A 20,825-nucleotide genomic window follows, 5' to 3' on the forward strand; every position below is an offset into this window, starting at 1 on the left:
GAGGGGTTTTGGTGGCAATGGTCAAGCGTTCCCTGCAGATGACCTTGGGTATTCCTTGGCCCTGAAGCCTGGGTGGTGCGGTGTCACCGCTCTGAACATTTTAAAGCTCTGTGATGTATTTGTATATATTGAAATTTGCTGTCTGAGTCCTCTTGCCCACCTGTCCCTCTTCTGGTTTTCCCAGGGCTTAACTGTGCACATACAGGGATGAAGGTGATGGAGGTAGTGGTGGGTACAAGGGGTCTCGCTGCTGCTAGGCATGGCAGTGGGGCTGGGGATGCAGGGATGGAACCAGCTGAGGCTCTGGGGTTGTGGGAGCTGTTCCCATGTCTGTGGGTGCTGGGTGATAGAGGGGGCTCCCCACTGAGCAGGGATTGTGTGGAAACTGGCTCCCATCCCTCCTGCCCTACATTGTTCAGCTGCCCTCATTCCTTTTGTGGGGCTGAGATCTACACTGCGGCTGCTGGGGGTGGATGCTGTGGGGTTGCATCCCTCCCTCTGGGATGGCTGCGTCAGAGTTGATGGATAAACACAGGATCAGGTATTTTCTGCGGCATTTAAAGTCTTGGGCATCATACACTTTAAAAATACATGTGTCTGTTTGCTCCTGAGCTCTAACCATCAAAGTCGTCCAGCAGGACTGAGGATGCAGGAACTGCAGGGACCAGTAGTTTGTGCAGTAAATCTCCTGCGTGACTCTCCAGCAGTAATTACTGTGTGAAAGTAATAACTGAGCTGTGCTGAGTGCTAGGCCAACTCCCCCGACTCGCAGCTCTTCGTGTGTTTCTCTCTGGGAGGTTCCTGTTTGGTAAATTAGATATTGTGCTGTACTTCAGAAAAGGTTACACTTAACCAACGCTGCCTTTGCTTTATTATCTTGGCAGAGTGGTGTAACCTCTGCTGGGGTACGATTGGATTTCATGTTCGGCTCTGCTGCAGCAGCCCCTCTCCCTGCCTCCTGCCATTGTGATTACGTTAGAAGCAGATTCTGCTTTCCTTTATTTATTGAGACATTAAAGATGCATGCATTTATTTTTACCATGTTCATAATTGCCATAAAAACAGGCCATAGTATCACAGAGTGGCTCTTTGGGAAGGCGAACAACCGCGAGGATGGAGTGAGGAGGAGCCACAGCAGAGAGGAGGCAGGACATGGCTCTGGGGCAGGTGGATGTCCCTATTTCTGTCCTGAGAGGATGCTGCTGTTGTCCTAGAGGAAGGAGGGCAGAGCAAAGTCTACCTGTTCTGCTTCCCAGGAGGCAAGGAGCATCCCCTGGGCTGGGGGTGATGCTGGTGGGAGCCTAGGTGGGATCTCTGCAGATCTGGGGGTCTTTGGGTGGATGGACAGGTGGACTGTGGTGCCTGACTTGTACAAAGGACCCTGCATCCTCCTGGGTCCCTGAAGCTCAGGAAAGATCCTGGCCCAGCTATGCAGATCCCACCATCTCCCACCACATGACATCCACTATGACTCACCATGCATCTCCTACCACATCCTACCATGCATCTCCCCCCACCACATCCTACCATGCAGCTACCACTGCATCCCACCCCATGGCTCCCATCATATCCCACTGTGAAGCTCCCACACGTCCCACCATGCAACAGCCACTGCATCCCACTGTGCATCTCCCACCATGTCCCACCGTGCAGCACCATCACATGCCCCCACATGGCTCCCACCATGGCCTTCTGGTTGCTTTTTTTGGTTGTTTACCTGCTGCCAGCACCAGAACCCTGGCACTGTGTAATCTGAGGTTATAAGATGCTGTTTTGAGTATAGAGCGAGTTAGTGGGTTTTGCTTGCAAGTGACAAGTCCTTTGACTTTTCTGCCCTACTTTCACTCCCCCCCAACTTTTAAGCATGTCACCCATTGTTTGCTTTTTTATTAATAACAGAGCCCACTGTCTCTGCAAATGAAATGATGTAAAACAAAGAAAAGTGCCCGCATTAAATTCTCTGGCAGGGGATTACCTTGCTGGCATTTACATATCTATGCAATAAATATTTTAACATGTTAATTATACACTAATAAGAAAAATACCTTTTGAACTTTCAGTCAAATTGACACACACAGAACTGAGTCCATCAGGGAATTAAAAGCAATTAGTTTTCTAACAGAGCATAGTCACATTGTTTCTTCTCTGCAAATTGTTCGGTGGTCACCACCAGCCTTTCTTTTTGTTGAAAATAGGTGGAAAGACTAGGGAGAACTGGAGTTTTCCATGCCTGGCTCTGTCCTGCTCGCAGGGGCCTGTCCCATGGTGTGATGCTCCTTCCCTCTGGCGGGGTTTCATCCTGGCCCTGCAAACCTGACTGTTCCCAGTCATGGAAATCAGACTTGTAACCATCTCCATTTTCTTTTCCTCCTTCCAGACTGAAAACTACTCCTTTGATTCCAACTACGTGAACAGCAGAGCTCATTTAATAAAAAGGTACGTAGGCTCGCTTGGTTTGCCCAGCCAAGTCTTGAGTGTTTAATGTCCTTCCGTACTGCGTTATATACTACTTGCTTATTTTAATATGCAAAACTTTTCAAGAGTAATCATTTGATTTTAAAAACAGTACTTACGTCCCATTAAGCCCCTCTGCTCTTGGTTTGCAATAAAGGAAAATCTTTTTTCCTTCTCTTTGGTTCCTTCACACCAGGAAGGTGCAGTGAGTGAGGTGGAGTGCTGTTACCCTGACAACTTTCAAATTCTGAGAGTTTATTCCATTTGATTGCACAGGAATAAAGGGATAGATTTGGGTGGTGGGATCTCCCTGCCATGTGAGGCGGGGAAAATTTAAAGAAAGAAAAGTTGTTTGGAGGCAGGTAGTTGGGTTGTGTGCACGCTCACTGTTTTAGTTTGAATAGCGAGGCAACCAGCACTTTGCTAGGCTGGTTTCTTCCATGGGTAAAAAGGAAACAATCAGTTCAATTGCAACTTGGCAATTGCCCTTGGAGGAATTTAGCCCTTTGGATGAAACACTGGTCTCCTCAAGGCTTAGCAGTGGTGAGGAAATGTCTCTGGGAGGTTAACGCCGGGGTTATCCGGATGAAACCCACTGGATTGTGTTAAACTAGAGGTGAGCATCCCCCCGCGGGGCAGGGGGTGAGGTTTGCCGCTGCCTCGACTGCCGAGGCAGGGAAAGGCACTGACACAGCACGATCAATACTCATCAGGAGCCGCCGCCGCGCAGGGCGGGAGGACCGGCTCCCTGCGCAGGATGCGGGCGCAAGGAGGTGGCCGGCAGCTCTTTACCCACCTCCCCTCTTCTCCCCACGGACCGGCCGAGGTGTGCGGCGAGCAAGCCATGCCCGTGCCCGTGCCCGTACTCGGTGGCTCTGCAGAAGGCATCGCTGAACCAAGGGTTTTACAGAGAGCAGGAGCCGGCTCTGAAGTGTTAAGATCTGATCTGAACAGTAAAAATATCCAATTATCTGCCTGGCTGAGATCCCATTTGTTTACATCTTAAAAATCTGAGGAGTAAGGGAGCTGCGAGCGCATTGTTTAAGCAGCGCGGGTTCAGCCGGAGAAGGGCAGGTATATTTGCCTGTGTGGCTCGTGATGTTTAACGATGCTAATGCGACTGTGAGAGTTGGCTTGCCTACACCACGCTGCTCCTCGCCAGAGAGTCTTCAGGCATGCTGAAAAAAACCCAAATCTATTAATCTTTCCTCGTTCACACCTAAGATAAAGGCAAACAGCGCTCCCGCCTGCCGCAGCGGGGCTTACTCCGAAGCTGTATTGTTTGGGAAATGCTGCTGCCGCTGATTCCCCCAGACCTGCCCATCCTTTAGAGGTGTCAGCCACGGAAACATGTCGTGTGGCTGCTGCATTACGGTCTGGTTCACTGCGGGGAAGATAAATGTGTTGTAACACAGGTTGCCTGTGCATTATGAACAGCAGCTCCGTGTAGGACAGCGGTTCCCCTCGCTTTCTACCTTTGTCTTGTATCTTAAGAACAACGAGTGCCAGGAATGCTGTGCAGACATCTGAGAACAAAAAATATTTTCTGTAACATACTGCGGCATCATTTTCATCCTTTGCCTTTATGAAGATGTTTTAGCTCTTCTATCTTTGGTGAGTGAATCTCCTCAAATCCAGCACTTAATTAATCTATTTGTACTTTTCCTGTGTTGTCTGCCTGCTTCCCTCGCTCATCTACACGCACACAAATGAATTGTAGATTTGTAGTGCTTTCTTAACTTAAAAATCTTTGATGTAGCCTGGAATCAAAGTCAGTGGCTTCAACAGGGACATCTTTATTTAAAAGGTAATGTTTGAAGGTTTACCAATTTATATGTATTTCAGAGCTCCCCCCTCACACGCTTTTGCAGAGCATCAGATGGTAGGTGGTCTGCTTGGTTTCCGTGGAGACACAAAAGGGCTTTTCAAAGTAATGAAAATCTCCAGCTCTTTGGGGCTTTGAAGCACAGGCCATGTCTTCCACTGATGTTTCACACCAAACCAGCCAGCGGGAAAGTTCGGAGTGGTGGGTGCAGGTGGATCCTCCCAACAAGTGCAGATTTCTCATGCCAAGGCTGATTGTGGAAGGAGTGCAGAGTGGCTGTACCACCCAGGGCAGGTGCATCTCAAGATGTCCCTGATGCTTGCTGCAGCCCGGTGTCCTGGGGCATTGCCCCTCTCAAGGCGCTGGGGAGCAGCAGAGGGGACCCGAATGCTTCCAGAAATGCAATTCTTCATAGAGTCTAGAATGGTTTGGGTTGGAAGGGACCTCAAAGATCATCTAGTTCCACTCCCCTGCCATGGGCAGGGACACCTTCCACTAGACCAGGTTGCTCAAAACCCTGTGCAACCTGTCCTTAAGCACTTTCAGGAATGGAGTATCCACAGCTTCTCTGGGTAACCCGTGCCAGTGCCTCACCACTCACACAGAGAAGAATTTCTTCTTAATATCTAAATCTCTAAATCTTTCTTCTTTTAGTTTAAAACCATTCCCCCTTGTCCTATTACTATCTGCCTGTGTACAAAGTCACCTTCCCTCTTTTTGTAAGCCCCCTTTAGGTACTGGAAGGGGCTCAGAGATCTTCCCGAGGCCTTCTCCAGGATGACCAATCCCAGCTCTCTCAGCCTGTCTTCATAGGAATCGCCCCTCTAGCCTGAGAGCTGGGTTCTATGGCGTGATGGAGCTTCTTAGCCCTTGGGGGAAGTCTGGGAGCAGCTCAGCCCTTGGATCTCCCCAGCAAGTGGGTGTGCTTGCAGGGGCTGTCAAGGATGTTTGACTGTGTATCAGATTTAAAGCTGTGTGAACTTGGACCCAGAATCACTGGTCTATTTTTAAAAACAAGAATGGCATCATCATGATGAAAAGAAATTCCCATTTCTAGGAAGACTTTTGTTTTCAAGCGTTAAGTGATTAGGATTTGACCTATAACCTGAAAAAATGGAGTTTAGATCCTATGTTGTTTCAATATGAAGTAGTACGATATGGGGGAGTCAAGTTATAGAAGCAGCTCACTTTAATGTATATTTTTAAAATTTTATTTCAAATCCTGTTTCACTCTCAGCTTCCATAAGACCCACAGCAGCTTGACTGTACCCACAGGCTCACACCATACCCATGGGCAGAAGAGATGGTGCAGGCTGGATGCTGTGTTTTGGGGTGCAGATGTGCCAAGCAGGGGGTGCTTCACTCTCTCCCCCTGCCCCAGCTCTCCATGCCTGGGGAGCAATCCCAAGGACCTTCCCTTCCCAGCTTGCTGAGGTGTCAGGGCCACCTTGTCCCACCCAGTAAGTGACAGCTGTGTTTTCCCAGCAGCTCCACGTTCAAGGACTTGGAGGGGAACAGTCTGAAGGACAGTGGCCACGAGGAGAGCGACCAGACAGACAGTGAGCATGATGTGCAGCGGGGCCTCTACTGCGACACGGCTGTCAACGACGTGCTGAACACCAGTGTCCCTTCCATGGGGTCCCAAGGCCCTGAGCAAGGTGAGCCACTGCCCTGCGCCCTGGGGGGCTTCTCATCACCCCCCATGTGACCCATCTGGTGGCTCTGCTGCCTCAGTAGGTGTGCAATGAGGATGCTTAGTGCTTGCTGGGGATAATGCTGCGCATCGTCAGAGTGCTGGGTAGATATAAATTAATCTTCATGCCACGCCTGTCAGGTAAGCAGGCAGTTAGGATTATCCTCTGTTTCACAGGCAGAAAACTCAAGGCCCTGAGCATCTGCCCGACAGTGAGTGAGCGAGTGGCAGAGTTGGGATTAAGGCAGGAATTACAGGTGCTGTGCCCAGAGCTGGTCCCTGCCCACACTCCCCTCTGGAGCACTGAAGGTGTGCCCTTGTCCACATGCTCCTTTTGCCAGCTCTGGAGCTCCTACGCAGGCGCCGTGTGGGCAGCTTTTCCAAAGGTCAGCACAGCATGTAGGCAATTAGTCAGACATCCCACGAGGGATTAGCTCAGGCCAGTGGGTGAGGGTTTGCATCTTTTCCCCTGCATAGGTGGCAGGTTTCAGCTCTTGTCATCCCCATGTGCAGGGGTGAAGCCCTGTTCTGAAATCAGACTGGTATTAGCTAGAGGAAAGAAGTCAGAGGAGTTCAGCTGAGCCCAAGTGTCGTTTGTACTTGGGCATGAATGTCGCTTTTAATGTCTGAGGGATGCAAACATCCTATGCAAACATCCTGTCTTTTTCAATTAAGAAGCCTGAATGCAGTTTGGTGCTCCAGCGCAGGGGAGCCTCGGGGCACTTGGCTATATCTTGAGATAAGCTGTAGCTGAGGCTCAACTGGAAGCCCCACTGCTAAAAGACTTAAGGATATGAAAACAAAATGCTGTGATTATGAACTGGTCTTCAGCTGTTTAATTCAATTCATGGTAAACATCATTAAAAGCCTTTGTTTTGCTGTCATAAAAGAGTCAAAGGAGGGAGAGAGAGTTCTTGCCATCTGTGCCACCGAATGTGAGTTTTTTTCTGGAGAGAAGCTGATCGCTGTATTAATTCTCGATAGAGTCTGTTAAATGGCCGTAGTTAACCCTGTAAGACTCCACGAGGAGGGGAACGCAGAGGTCACCTACCCATTCCATGCTGCCAGCCACACTAATTGGAGAGGGATGGCATCCGCAGCGATAATGTATTTCCAGACAACCCTACTGTGGCCAAAGATGAAAAAAATTAAACATTTATACAACTGTACAGTGGCAGTTTAATTCTCTGCGGACCGGCGCCGTGTCAGAGAATGCAGGCTGATAGCTATCATTTATTATTCTTCTACTACAAAGGAATGCTTTTTCATTTCGATCAGGAGAGGGTTTCCTGACATGCGTTTGCAGTAAGGGATGACTGTAGGAGCAAAAATGTTCATAATTGATTCCCATCCTGGTGAATGGTCTGAGCAACATCTGTTAATTTTTTGTCACATTTCTTCAGCAAAAAAAACAATCTCAGTGGACTGCAGATAGGGTTTTACAGGGATTACATTTCTGATAAGTCTGCGTGCTGGCTCTGATAACAATGCAAATAAGTTAAAGAGGATGAGTTGAAGGCAGAGCTCATTGGTAGAGTCAGATGGAAATAAATATGGTTCACTCCACTGTAGTGTGGACTCCTCATTGCACGCAAAATACACCCCAAAAATCAGGCGTGTTTCCAGAAGGCAACTTCCAAAAGCAACCTCTGTCTGTCTCCCAGTCCTGCAATGGCTGAGGGGATTGGTGCTCCTGGGTCTGGTTTATTTTTGGGAGGAAAAGTATCATGCAAGTGCTGCATTGCCATCCAGCTGCACCTGCAGGCAGGTGTGCTGGGGCCAGCTCTCCTGTCCCTCGGAGCCCATGCTGTCTTGTGCAGATGAGCAGGGGGGCTGCGAGGTTACTGGGGTGTTGGTGGAACAATGAGAGGAGCAACACAACTGGGAAAGTTAGTAGTCAATGCCATAGAAGCTGAAAAAAAGGGTAAAGAGAGTATTTTCTCAGCTGATTTGTCAGGCAGGGACTGCAGAAAATAATCAGGAAAATCAAGATGCTGAGATGATGGTGATGACAGTGGTTCCCACATGATTAAAGCGATGGTTTTGGCATGGTAATTTTTACCCGATTTGGGGACAGAGTGGCAGGGTGGAGAAGAAACATAAGAAGTTCAATGACAAAGATGTGCAGGACCAATGGCTGACTATTGTCCTGAACACACAGTCTGTGTCTGAAGGGGCAGCCTGGTGGCTCATGTCCCCATGCTTTGCTTTTGCTTGCTGTCCCTGCCCAAACTGCATCTCATGCAATCCCAGAGAAATGGAGTGGGAGAGTCGTTTTTGTTGGAATTTGCTTGTCAATGGTAGTGATCTCCTGGCTGGGAGCTGGTGAGGTGCACCTTTGGCCAGTCTCTGCAGGTCTTAGACTTCAGCTTATGACACCACGAGTCCTGTGTGAATGGCCAACTCTCGGACTTTGTCCCACCAATTTGTGAGTCTTTATCTGCTCGGTGGATAAGCCTGGATCTGCCAAGGCAGGCAGTGGTTGGCAGAAATCCTTGTAGCTGGGGAGTAGAGAACAATCCCTCTGTGGTGGCTCAGAGTGGTTAGTGTGGGCCTGTCTGGCCAGCCTTTGCCAACTGAGATGCTGGATTTCCTGCAGAAAGAGGTAGGCTTGGATGGGTCCAAGCTCCTTTGTCTTCTTAAACCAGTGCATGAGCTGGCACTGGTGGTGGGTATATGGGCATGGAAGCCCCAGGGAGGTGCTGGTGCTTCGCTGCCCTGGTGCCACTCTTGGGTGGGAGTGACACCAGCTGCCAGTCCTGCTGGCAGGAGCCCTTTCTCCTCCTTTGGGAATGACCTAGATTTCCAGAAAAATGGCAAACCATGGTGTGGAGAGTGTTGAGCTTTAGTGGGTAGCAGCAGGTCATCAGAAATACTGCCTGGAGCTCAGCCACATTGCTTATTTTCCGAGCAGGACTTCTGCCCAGTCCCTCTCTACCTCAGGATCTTAATTATTGATTATAAATTCATCAGATGAAAAGATGGCTTTAATTGCTCTAATATGTACCCAATTTGGAGTTCATTATCGCCCAGAATTGTTTTCCTTCCCTTGCTAATTGATACCAAATGGGATGCAGAGGAAGGCGGGCACTGGTGCCGCTCCACCTTCGATGATTGCCTCGCTGCCGTTTAGTTGTTTGTTTATTTGAGGAGGTGTTAAGTACTGCTAGAAGTTTGTATGCACTCTTTTCCTAACGGCATCCTCAGCTGAACTTCCAAACGGGTTTGTCTGAGAAAGGGCTGCTTTCAGTCGGCTGTTGGATCTTGGCAACGTTTTGGGTTGACTGCAGAAGTCTGTTGGAGGATGGGGATAAATCCTGGGGTCCCTCTTTGTGTCTCGGCCTATTTCACTGCAAGATGGGGTGGATTTTCTCATTTGTCTTGGTGTAACCTTGACTCAAAGTTCAGCACTGGAGGGAACTCTGATTTCCAGCAAGGAGACCCAGCACCACTTTGCCTCCCTGGACAGCGGTGGGGGATGTCGGCGTTCGCGGGAGCTTTGCCATCGGGTTTGAAGCTCCTGACACCTGTTCCTCCCAGCAACATGGGGAAGTCTCAGCATGAAATGTTTTCCAACGCTGCAGTGTGGTGGTGCTTTTCCTGGGAAATGGCAGTGAAGACCAGATGTTTTACAGGGTAATTGAAAATTCCATTTTATCAGAAAGTGTTTGCTGTCAAAAAGTTTTATCTTTACTTCAACAAAGAGGTTGATTAGATCCCTCAGGACCTGAATTAGCATCTTTGAGGCTAGATACTCTGTTTTGTGATTCAGGTAGTTATTCCTCCCTTGGTTTTGCTCATACTGGGATTTTTTTCTTTAAATCCCTTTGCCCTCTTCCAAACATAGCGTTTGTGCAGGTTTGGCTTGTTTTCTTTGTGTGGATGTATATGAGCACCTAGATCTGCTTAAATGCATTCTATTACCTTTTTCACCTTGCCTTGAGCAAGAGCCATTCTTGTACTCTATAAGTCATAGGAGCTCTTGCCATCACAGAAATCAGAAAGGAGATATTTCAAATATATGTTTTTAATGTTAGAAGCAACAGATTTCAAACTTATCTTAATTCCCAGTGCCAACCAGTATTTTAACCATCAATTGTAGAAAGAAAATCATTGGTCCAATGAGGCAGTGATTCTCTAAGATAAAAATAGAAATAGAAAATATGAAAATAATAAGCACACACTAATCATAAAAAAGACAGTGTTAGAAATAGTCCCCACAGCCATAAAATAGTGGAAAAGCTTTAAAATCAAAATGAGAGGGTTTTTAAGCAATGTCAGTAATGGATCTCTACAGAGAATTGCTTCTAAAAGCATCACTTCCACTTTTCTGGTGCCAGATCAGCAGTAAAGGTTTGCGTGAAATGTCATCTGAAAAGACCTGATCCTGCATACATTTCCACATCTGCGTAACTTTGCTCACAGAGGTGGTTTAATTGTGTCTGAGTCCCATAAACTCCAGCAAGATGAAGGGTTCTTTGAATAGAAATGGGTTATATTTAAATGGTTATGTTAAGTCTTCTTTATACTATCACACAATATAGAAATAAGCTTTGGATGTGAAGTAGAACTGGGCACATGATATTCACTGAAACTTTTCTTGCTGGTTGTGTCCCAAATTATTCACATATACCATCATTTAGGGGATCATGTTTTATCTAGAATATTCCAATTGGTTCTTATGCTCATCTCCATACTATCTGAGTGCATTTCAGCTGTGAATTGAGAACATGACTAATGTTATTAACTGGAGGCAAACACAGGTATTAGAAACTGTTGATTTTTTAAGCTGATTTCCAGCAGTCGTTCCACCTGCATCTCCATTTTACTCTGCAGAAAAGGCTTTCTGTAAAGGTGTATGTACTTGAAGACCTAAGTGACATATTCTAGGGCTTTGGAGGCTGCATTTCTCTGGAAGTTTCTACAAATTAATAAAAATACCTACTTTCTTGTATTCATATATGCAGCACAAGACATAAAGTATAACATTCATATGTGAGTGACAGCACATCCCTTAAGATGGATAAATGCTGTAAGCTTTCTTTGCAGGGCAATGTCAATTATTACAGCTCTCCTGATTTCTGTATTATTGCACAGCTCTCTGGTAAAGCAGCCTCAGTGAGCTCAGTGGTGCTCCTGCAGTGGCCAGCGTGGAGGGAACAATCAGCTTCTCACAATACTTTGAAACCCCAGAGAAGGATTTTTATGACGAGTGGGTAAGCTGGGCTTTGGGAAGAGGAGTTGATTGTTTTATGATTCCTGACTTTTAAGTGATTACTTGTTGAGCATCTAAGTCAGCTTATGGATGGCTGTGTGGTGGTTACTGATGCTTTTGTACATGTTCTCTCCATCCTCCCCAAACTCCTGCTGACGTTGCCCGACCGGGATTATGGGGGAACATAATATGTTTTGTTAGGCCAGTGAATGTAACTGGGAAAAAATTCTGTCAAGTGCTCAGGCTAATGAGTCTCTCTTCAGGATGTCCCTCATCGTGTCCAGCTATGTGGTGCTTAGCTCCCTCTGCAGAGGGTGTTGTGGACAGGCAGAAATGGACAGAGGGACAGGCTGCCCCACCGATGGGCTCAGCTCCCGTCACCACCACGTTGTGTCGCAGCAGAGCAGGTCACTCGAGGAGGTTTAATCCATGCACAGATATTCTGGCTGGCATGGACAGATCCCTTGTTGCTCTTCCTTAGTTTTGTAGCTCTGTAACTTTGAGCACAGCTTGGAGAAGTCCTTGCTGGATAGTGATGGTGGGGCAGGGGTGACACTGAAGTCATATCTGTAGCAATGAGTGAAGCAAATTGCTTTTTGCAACAGCAGAACTAAATAACAAACAGATGTGCAACCTCCTTTGTTTGCATAAGAAGCGTTATCCTATATCCCACATTTGTGGCACTCTTCCTTCAGTTTTCAGGTTCCTTCAAAGGTAGTTCTTGCAGTGTCTTCATCACTGAATTTACTTCATCCAGGGTCACAGGAGTTATAACCTTTAGATCCTCAAGTCCTTTCCCTCTAAGCACAGAGAACACTCACCAGATGTGAGCATTTTGGCAACTTCAAGAGGAAAATTAAAACTTGAATCTGTGCCCTGTTGTGTAGGTTTGTAATGGATGAATGATCAGCCCAGAAAGTTGGAGAGTTTCTAGTGTTTTATTGTACTTTTTAATGAGATTTTGTCAAATTCAGTCATTGCTTACCCATATTTTTGCTGGGTGACTGGAGAGCAATTTATAGAAGATATGAAGAAGTGCTATTTCTGATGAGAGAATTTCAGCTTCTATTTGTGCTTGGTTTTGTTAACTGTTCCTAAACTCCAGCCCAAGCAAAAGCTTTGCAGAGATCTTTGTCTCAGGGTTCAGCTGAAGGACAGGGCGGCTCTAACCTTGGCTCTTCCAAAGTATCCTTTTCTAAAACCACTACCCAATACTTGGATTTTCAGATACTTTAATACAAATAAACAGTTCAATCAAGCTTGCAGCTTCCTTTTGCCTTAAAAACAAGTCAAAAAAAGGCTCAGGTGGACATTTTTCCCCCTCTGTCAGTAACCTCTGAGGAAACCTTTAACACTTTCTATCTCACAGCAGTTAAGCTTAGCAAAATGGACAAGGTAATGGTCACCAGATTTAACAGTAGGGAAGGTATATGAATAAAACCAAACCTTCTGCTAACGCAGCAAGCCAGCACTTCCCAATCTCCTCCTGTAATCAATCTACATCGTTAATGACTCTGAAAACAGACTGAACTGCTGGGGCTGGCACTGGGAAACTTGCATTACAAACTAACCATCTCTTATTAACCTTTTGGTGTTTCCTTCACAACACTAATTAGAGCCAAATAAAACTACTGTTTGTGAAACTCTTAAGTTAAAATATAATTTTCAGAGAAAATATGGTAAACTCCAAAGCTCCTGTTTGCTTGGCCTTTCTTTTTAATTATGATGGAGGATGGCTGTTACTTGTTTAACAGAGGCTTACATGATTAATGCTGCAATGTTACTGTAATTAAAACAGCAAAAAAAGATGTGATTGGGGCCTGTATAATTTACAGACATCTCGGCATTCTGGTGGCAGAGCAGCTCTAAGTGTTGCAAAGAGGAATCATAAAAATTTATTCTAATTAAAATTGCCAGATTGACTAAACAACAGGTGACTTATGTAACTTGAGCGACTTGTGCTTGGAGTGAGAAATCATCTGAAATCAGTGAATTATACAAAGCTGCCTATTATTCTGCTAAATGGGAAAGTGTGTGCTTACCATGGCAACCTGCATCAATTTTGCAGCCGCTGGAAAATACAGGGCCCTTTATTAAAGGAATAATCACCACAAACAGCGCGCTGACCGTCGGCTCTGCGGGTGCAGGGCACACGGCACGGCGAGTTCAGAGCTGCCTTCTGGGCACTGGTGGTTGCCATCGGGTTAAATCCCTCCCACGGTACTGAAACATGCGCCCGGCAGTGCAGGGGTGATTTGGGTAAGGTGCTGGACCGGACCGGCATCTCCAGAGGGGCTCGTACAAGTTGGGTGCCTGTTGTTTTCCCTCTCCAAAAAAAAAGTGGTGTAATTAAATCAGTATCTCCAATAATGATAAATCATTTGGACCTCTCTTAATTAGGCTGCATGCTGTGGAGAGCTGTAGGGCAGGGCCCGCATCTCCCCTGGGTGCAGGGGAAGGAGCCCGCCCGTCTCCAAAATATGGTGATATGGGCGAGTGTCTAAACTGCTCCAGTTCCTGCAGATAACTGCTGAAGGGAGACACACCACTAGGTTTGTATGTAGGTTGTTTTACTAAATGATCTATGTAATAATATATAAGTCAAAACTCTGTAATAATTGGCACCAAACAGCAAAGAGAACTTGCAGCTTTTATCTGTCTTGAGAGAAGTGCTGCCACTCAAAACTTGCGAGCGCTATATTTTATTTCTCATACAGCATATATGAATGTAGGACTAGATATTTTTAAATGGGTCACAGAATTATTAAGGAGTTTGGCAGCCCTTCCTCATGGTACATGCAGGTATGCAGGAGAGCGGGTGAGCTGGGGAGCAGGAGTGTGGGCTGTGCCAGGCTCTGGCTGGGTGTGTGTTGCCTTTGCGCAGTGATTTCCCTTTCTATCCTGCATTTAACCCCTGTGTCTGTTTGGAAAATAAGTTCTCCATAGCAGATATTATAGATATATGTTAGTCACAATGCATATAATAATAGTAAGCATAATATGGCCCTATTTTTGCTGAGTATCTGTAATAGTAATGATCAGCTTCCCAGCTCTCAGCATTAGCTCTCTTAGTGTTTTTATTTTTCAGCAGAAACCCTTTTCTGTTCCATTTTCCATATTGTATTTTTCACCCCTTTTCAAGTGTGAAGAATGACTTGCTTTGTAACCAGCTTCATTAGCTACCAGCACGTTGTGTTTCATTACCAACATCCACAGCTGGCTGCGGGTGATGGCACATGGCAGTGGGTGACCAGCGGTCACTGCTGTGTCACCTCACCTTCAGGCAGTGACAGTCACACCTGGAGCAGGGAAGTGGAGCCAGGTCGAGATGGGTTGGGCTTGAGGTCTGGGTGTCATAAACAGGGGGACATCTGGATATGTGCAGTGATTAGCTGTAGTGAAATCAGAGCTTTATCCTGAAGAAATCCTGGGTTAACTCACTCCCTGCAGGAAAAGGAGTAAATTGAACCACAGGGAAAGAAAAAGGAGAAAAAAAAAAGATGAAAAAAACCCCTCTCTGAATTGAAGCAATAGGAAATGAAAATTGCTGAGATATACTGTCATGTGGGTAGTGGTGCTACCAACCTTGTGCTGCAGTAATTACCTCTATGCATGCAATTTGTGCTCGGCTACGACTGATTTCCCACATCATCCGGTGCCCAGGCTATATTCAATCAGTCCCAGCTGGAGAAAACTATCTTGGATCATTTGGTGAGATTTCACCACAGATGCTACCTTGCATCTTAGGGAAGTGCTGGAGAGCTCTGTGCTGCAGAGCCACCCTGGCACATGGCTGGAACTACGGGGACAGTCATGGGAGAGTCCTTGCAGTGAGGGGGTGCCATGTCTTGTGGGGTGCTGAGGACATGCAGCTAGTGGGGGTGGAAGGCGAGGAGCTTCTGGCAGTTCCTAGGGAGAAGACTTGGTGCTGAGTGCATGCTGGAGAGAGCAGGTTTTGTGGTTGTTCTGTGCTGTTTTATGTGAAAAACATAAGAGCGAAGAGCATTGAAAATTTTTGTGAGAAGCCAAGAGAGGTGGGTGTCCTCATCTCTTGCAAACCAAAATAGGTCGAGCACTTGATTTCCTCTGACTGCTTTGGAAGTGTCGGCTTCATTAAAGAGATGAGGCAGAGGAGTAGCTGGTGCGAGTGCAGCTGACGATGCTGCCTCCTCTGCTCGTTCCCCAGTCAGCTGGTTGAATGGCAAACGGCTCCTGAGCCAGGGGTTTGACCTGAGAGAGGAACGACCTCCTCAACTCAGCTACCTGCGCTTCTGGGTTTGGTACAGCTCAGTGAGAAGTTATATGGGGGCAGCTCCTGTTAGGGAAAAGGCATTTGGCTAGAAAGGTGAAGTCAAAACTGTGCATAGTAGTAATTCAGGAAAAGTCAGAGCGCTGGTGTTTTGGGAGCAGTAGCTGCATTACTGGAGAGTATAAATACCTTTGGGGATTGTCTGGCACACTCAGATGTGTCCCTGGGTGGGTACTCTATATATATTTGACTTTTTCACTCTCTATGTTTGCCAGTCCATCAACATCACAGAATGGTTTGACTTGGAAGGGGACTTAAGGATAATCTACTTCTAACCCCCCTATAATGGGCAGGGACACCTTCCACTAGACCAATTTGCTCAAAGCCTCATCCAGCCTGGCCTTGAACACTTCTAGGGATGGGGCATCCTCAGCTTCTCTGGGCAGCCTGTGCCACTGCCTCACCACCTTCACAGAAAAGAATTTCTTCCTAGTAACTAATCTAAATCTGGCAGCCTAGAGCTATTCCCCCTTGCCCTATCACTCCATGCCCTTGTCAAAAGTCCCTTCCAGCTCTCCTGTTGCCCCTTTATTTGTTATTTGTGCCACTGAAACTGCTGCTTACCAGCACTTTTCAGTGAGAGCCATGTTTTCTTGGCGCCACTCTCTGCTCGGCCTCGCTGTGTCTCCATCAGCAGGAGCCATCCCTGGAGTGCAGGACTGCTGTCTGCCTCGCAGCTCCTGCCAGGTGACTTCCATGTCCTGCATCTGTTCTGACAGGCGGTGCTTTTGCAGCCGCTCTCTGTTTAGTTTGGGTCCCTCAGATGCACTGATTTACAGACCTTTCCTCTGCAGTACAGCTTTTCTCGATGACAGTCCATGAAGCACATGATAACTCAGCAGCCTAAATTATTCAGGCAAATTGAATGTGTTTGGCTTGTTCCAAACTTTTGTTTCCTTTCTGCGCTGTCAGGAGCGCAGGTAGCCCTGATGCTTGTATCCAACTTGTTCAACTGCCAAGGAGACACAAACAGCTCAAGTATAACCCATGTTTTACCTCGTTTGTTGCGCTTTTCCTGGGTACTTCTGTGCTGCATAAAAATGTTTATCTTGCACCGAGGGTTGCTCCCCTCTGGTACACTGCTGGGATCTGGGAAGTCTTTTCATCTTGTGGTGAAAATGCCCCTGGAAAATCCAACAGAAATTCTGTATCTGTTCCACCCTTTAGCCATGTGTCCTTTTGTGGAAGTATATTCACTCATGCAAATATTTTGACCCATTAGTCATCACCGTAGGATCCAGAAACCTCACATTAATGAAGACAAGTAATTAAAATGAACAATTCTACCTGCAATTCCCTTATTGCCTGACCTCTGCTTTTTCAGTCTTCTTCCATTGTTACTGAGTAGATATGTTCAATTAATTCGCCATAAAAATCCACACAAGCCCTTCACTGGGCAGACGTGCCTTGCAGGGACCACTGAGCTATGGCAGGCAGGTGGAGAGGAGGTGCTTTGTCAGTGCAAACATGTCCCCTGGCTTTCTGGAGGCTGTTCTGCATCAGGAGCTTCTGGGTATGGCTGAAAGTATCAGCTTTCATCCTCCAAACACGTCTGGAGATTTAAGACCTCGCTCAAAGCCTCTTGAATCCAGCACGACTCTTTCAACTGAGACCACTGGGCTTGAAATAGGACCCGAGAGAGAAAGCATTCTCAGGGGATGTGCTCTGAACTTTGCTTGAGGCATTGGTCATCTAAGCCTGTGTTCAGAAGTGAACTTAGGGAGGAGATCTCTGCTGCTGAGCCTCTCCCTAATTCAGCGAACAAGGCAGAGCCGCTGATGGGGGATGGAGGTTTGCCTTGGAAAATTCCAGCTGCAAATGAGACGCATGATTTTAGGAATTAGAATAATTACCCCCTGGAACAGGTTCCCAAGGGATGTGATATATTCTGTATCACTTAGAGTCTTTAAATCACATTTGCATGTTTTTCCGAAAAGCGTGCCTAGTCACTCAAAGTGAAGGGCTGTGCTTGAGAAGCACAGCGTGACAGAGCTGAGCATCCCGTGGTTTGCAAGGGAGCAGAGCAGGGAGTCACCGTGGTCCCACATGGATTAAACTCTGCAGATCCCTGGAGGAGTGGGTTTTGGCACATCCTCAAGAAGAGCTCACGACTGTCCCCTTGGCTGGCACTGTCTGCTGTGCGGGAATGTGCAGAACTGAGCAAGTAACCACGCTGGGGATGATTCAGAAGTGAACTCCCCCAGCCAAAATCTGCCTTCCCTTTCCAAACACACTCAGTCCCTTCCTCTGAATCAGATATCCCCAGGCGCTGAGCAATCCTGGCTGTATCAGTGTTTCCAGGACCTTCCCTCCCACCGCTCCCTGAGTGATGAGAGTGTTTTTGAAGATCTCATTTCCTGGCCTTTCCCTTTCATCTCTCCAAACAGCAAGTAAACGAGCAGCCCTTTAGTTTTTAGTTACTGCGCTGCACCCAGTGAGCTATCAGAGGCTGTTGACGATGACTTTTCTCTTTTCCATGCTCCTGCCTGCAGGATTTGGGGAGATAATTCATTTGGTCCTGGTGCTTTGTCAACTTTCAGCAGTTGTAATTGCCTAATGATCAGTGCTGATGCTGTTGTTAAGCCTGTTAAAACTTTGTCCTGCTGAACAGCCAGACTGTGCCTGTCTCATCATGTTCTGCCTGCTGTGATGACTGGGGCCGCCTTTGATGCTCCCTCCCCAGCTTCAGCTGTGGTTCCTGCTTCCCAACCACCTCAGCCGCTGCTGAGGGGATGGATGGATGCAGCAGGGTGCTACCTATGCTAGGGAACCACACCTGGAGTTACAAATAGCTGAAGAATAATCCCACAGAGAACCAGATGCTTTCCAGGATGAATCTCCTCTTGCCTGCCCCGATGCCCATGCCAGCCCTGAGGAACCTGGAGCTGGGTGGTGAAGGTGGTCCATTGTCTGCACCCTGATGGGGTGGGCAAGAGAAACTCTCTGGAGGGGGCTGTCACTGGTAGGACATTGCTTTTTAGCAACCTGCATCCCATTTCTGTTCTTCCTTCTCTCTGGTGCCTTTTCCACCCTCATTATAATTTTTTTAGGGCTCTAATGGGCCATGTTTCGTGCTCTCACCTTCTTTGCTATGCATCTGAGGTGCCCAACTGGCTGGTGCCATCTCTCGAAGCCCCCGACACTCATTTTTGCCTCTTCCAAGGCTGTTTTTTAATGGCACACACTGAACATTAGTGCATTACCATCCCTTTTCCAAGAACAGTCTCCATCCACTCTTCTCTCGTCCCCCAGTGCCTCATCCAATTTAATTAATTATACTTAGTATATTACGCATCCTGTCAAAGTTTTTCCTTTCCGAGGTTTAATGGTTTTTTAATTCTAATGCATGCTGCATGTGTAAGTGTTTTAGAAATGAGGAGAGCGTGCAGTGGCAGAGAGGCAGCATTACATCCGAGTGCCGCAGACAGCCAGGGTGGATCCCTGTAGAGGGGCTCCAGCAGAATTACTGCAAGACTGTGCTGCCTGCCTTCCCCTTACATCCCCTTTCTTGTGCTAGGGGGGAAAATCAGGGTGATTCCCACTGCAGAGGGACATGTTTGGGTTAAACCCACCCACTTATGGTGCGTCTTGTGCTCCTGCTATGGAAGCAGGTGCCCGGCCAGCAGCTCAGCCCCAGCACTGGCCACATCTTCTCAGCTGCTGCAGCCGTGTGGTGAACCCCAGTGTAATGAACTTGACTCTTCTCCTCACACTAACTCTGTCTGAAAGCACCAATTACGTCAGTCATTTCAGCCTTTCTTTATCCCTTTGAAGAACAGCCACCTTAAGGATGTGGTGGGTACTAGACTAATCAGGTAACGCCAGCCGGGGCTTGTATCTATCGCTCTTTATTTCCCAGTCACAGTTAAAAGGTTTGGTCAGGAAAGTGGTTCAGGAGGAATGACTTTGTGGGATCTTATACCAACTAGCTTTGGGTATTTCCAGATAAAACCTGCTGAGACTAAGAGGGTTGTGGGTTGGTGGTTGTTTTTTTCTTGCCTGTCAGTGTTGCAAAGTGCTTAGGTTTTGAAAATCCAGCTGGGCTCTGTCTGTCTGTCACACCATCACTGGGAGTAATGATGCTGTGGTACAATTTAGCTGACAGCCCTGTGAACCGGAGCCAGTAGCCAACACAATCCAGCCTGACCTCAGGGCAGTGCTGCAAGAACGTGCCTTGGGAAACCAGAAATCATCAGAGGCTGTGCTGGCAGAGGCTGGGGCAGAGCCTGCTATGCTCCAGCAGCACTGGAGCAGCCTGTCTTGGGAAGCAGGAGCCTTCTATCTCTCTGTTGGAGCCACAGCAAGGGATGTGTGGTAGGACCACAGGGTGGTGTGCAGACCCCCCATGTAGGACTTGGTGTCACTGTCTGGGTGCCCATGGATTGGCATCAGCTTGGCCGGGAGGACTGGAGCTGTGGAGCCAACTGCTTTCCTTGTAGTACTTATGGAAGTCATGAAAATCTCCCTGCAGCTCTGCAGTTAACAGCCCCAGACATACTCAAAGGCTTCTTCTCCATCTCACCCCCATGGTTGTAGAGCCAACAGAACAGGATGGGATGGGATGGGATGGGACCCCAGCTGGATTGCTGGAATTGAGGTTGTCCATGACTAACAGGCAGTGTCATTTCCCCAAGCTTACAATGAGGTTTTAGATTTTATTATTGACCTTATAGTAATTTTACACGCATGTTTATCTGCACTCTGAATTAATGAAGGTAAACTTAATTGCGGTAATGAAGTTTCATCTAATTAAATGGGCCAGATTCCCAGACTTTGACAATTCCGTGATCTCTTCTGTTGGCCATGGGGCCAATCTGACCTGCAGCTGGCAATCCCTTGGCATCGGTGTTATCCTTCATTGATGTGGAGCTCGAGCCTCCTTTGAGCTGTCTGTGTAAATCCATGGCCATGCAGAGAGAACAGGAGTGTCCTTGTGAGTTGTGGTGCTGGGTCAGGCACTGTTGGGTGCTGGACAGCGTAGAGAAGCTTTTGCAGACCTGTCTCTGTGGCCACCCCATATCCCTTTGAGATTTTCTGATGCACTCACCACCCTAGGCCAGTATCTCAGCAGAGTAAATCCCTGTGCTTCAGATGAAAAGATCCACCAGCATGGAAAACTCCCATGTTCATCCGAAAAAGCAGAGCACCAGGGAAGGCATAATGCTGTGCTCCAGGGTGGAGGCATGAGAGGTCAATGTCATGATGAGAGATGGCCAGTAACCAATATTTTGGTTTTCTAAAAAAAAAAAGGGGAAAAATTCCTTTGCTATCTCTTGACGATGGGGAACGCCCTATCGTGCTGGGAAGCCTTCCAGCTCCCTCCACTCTT

General features: G+C 47.3%; 1 protein-coding gene across 2 annotated transcripts in view; it reads left to right on the plus strand.

Moving 5' to 3' along the window:
• The window catches only part of PCDH19 (protocadherin 19), a 58,074-nt gene that overhangs the window by 24,757 nt on the left and 12,492 nt on the right, over positions 1–20,825 (plus strand). The window contains exons 3-4 of one of the 2 annotated variants that reach the window (XM_017819238.1): positions 2,378–2,436; positions 5,765–5,937. In XM_017819238.1, coding sequence (XP_017674727.1) covers positions 2,378–2,436; positions 5,765–5,937 — 232 coding nt within the window. The remainder of the gene's footprint in view (positions 1–2,377; positions 2,437–5,764; positions 5,938–20,825) is intronic. The other variant, XM_017819246.1, reaches the window with a different exon arrangement.

Source organism: Lepidothrix coronata, unplaced genomic scaffold (genome assembly GCF_001604755.1).
Source record: "Lepidothrix coronata isolate B3197 unplaced genomic scaffold, Lepidothrix_coronata-1.0 Scaffold2, whole genome shotgun sequence".
NCBI lineage: Eukaryota > Metazoa > Chordata > Aves > Passeriformes > Pipridae > Lepidothrix > Lepidothrix coronata.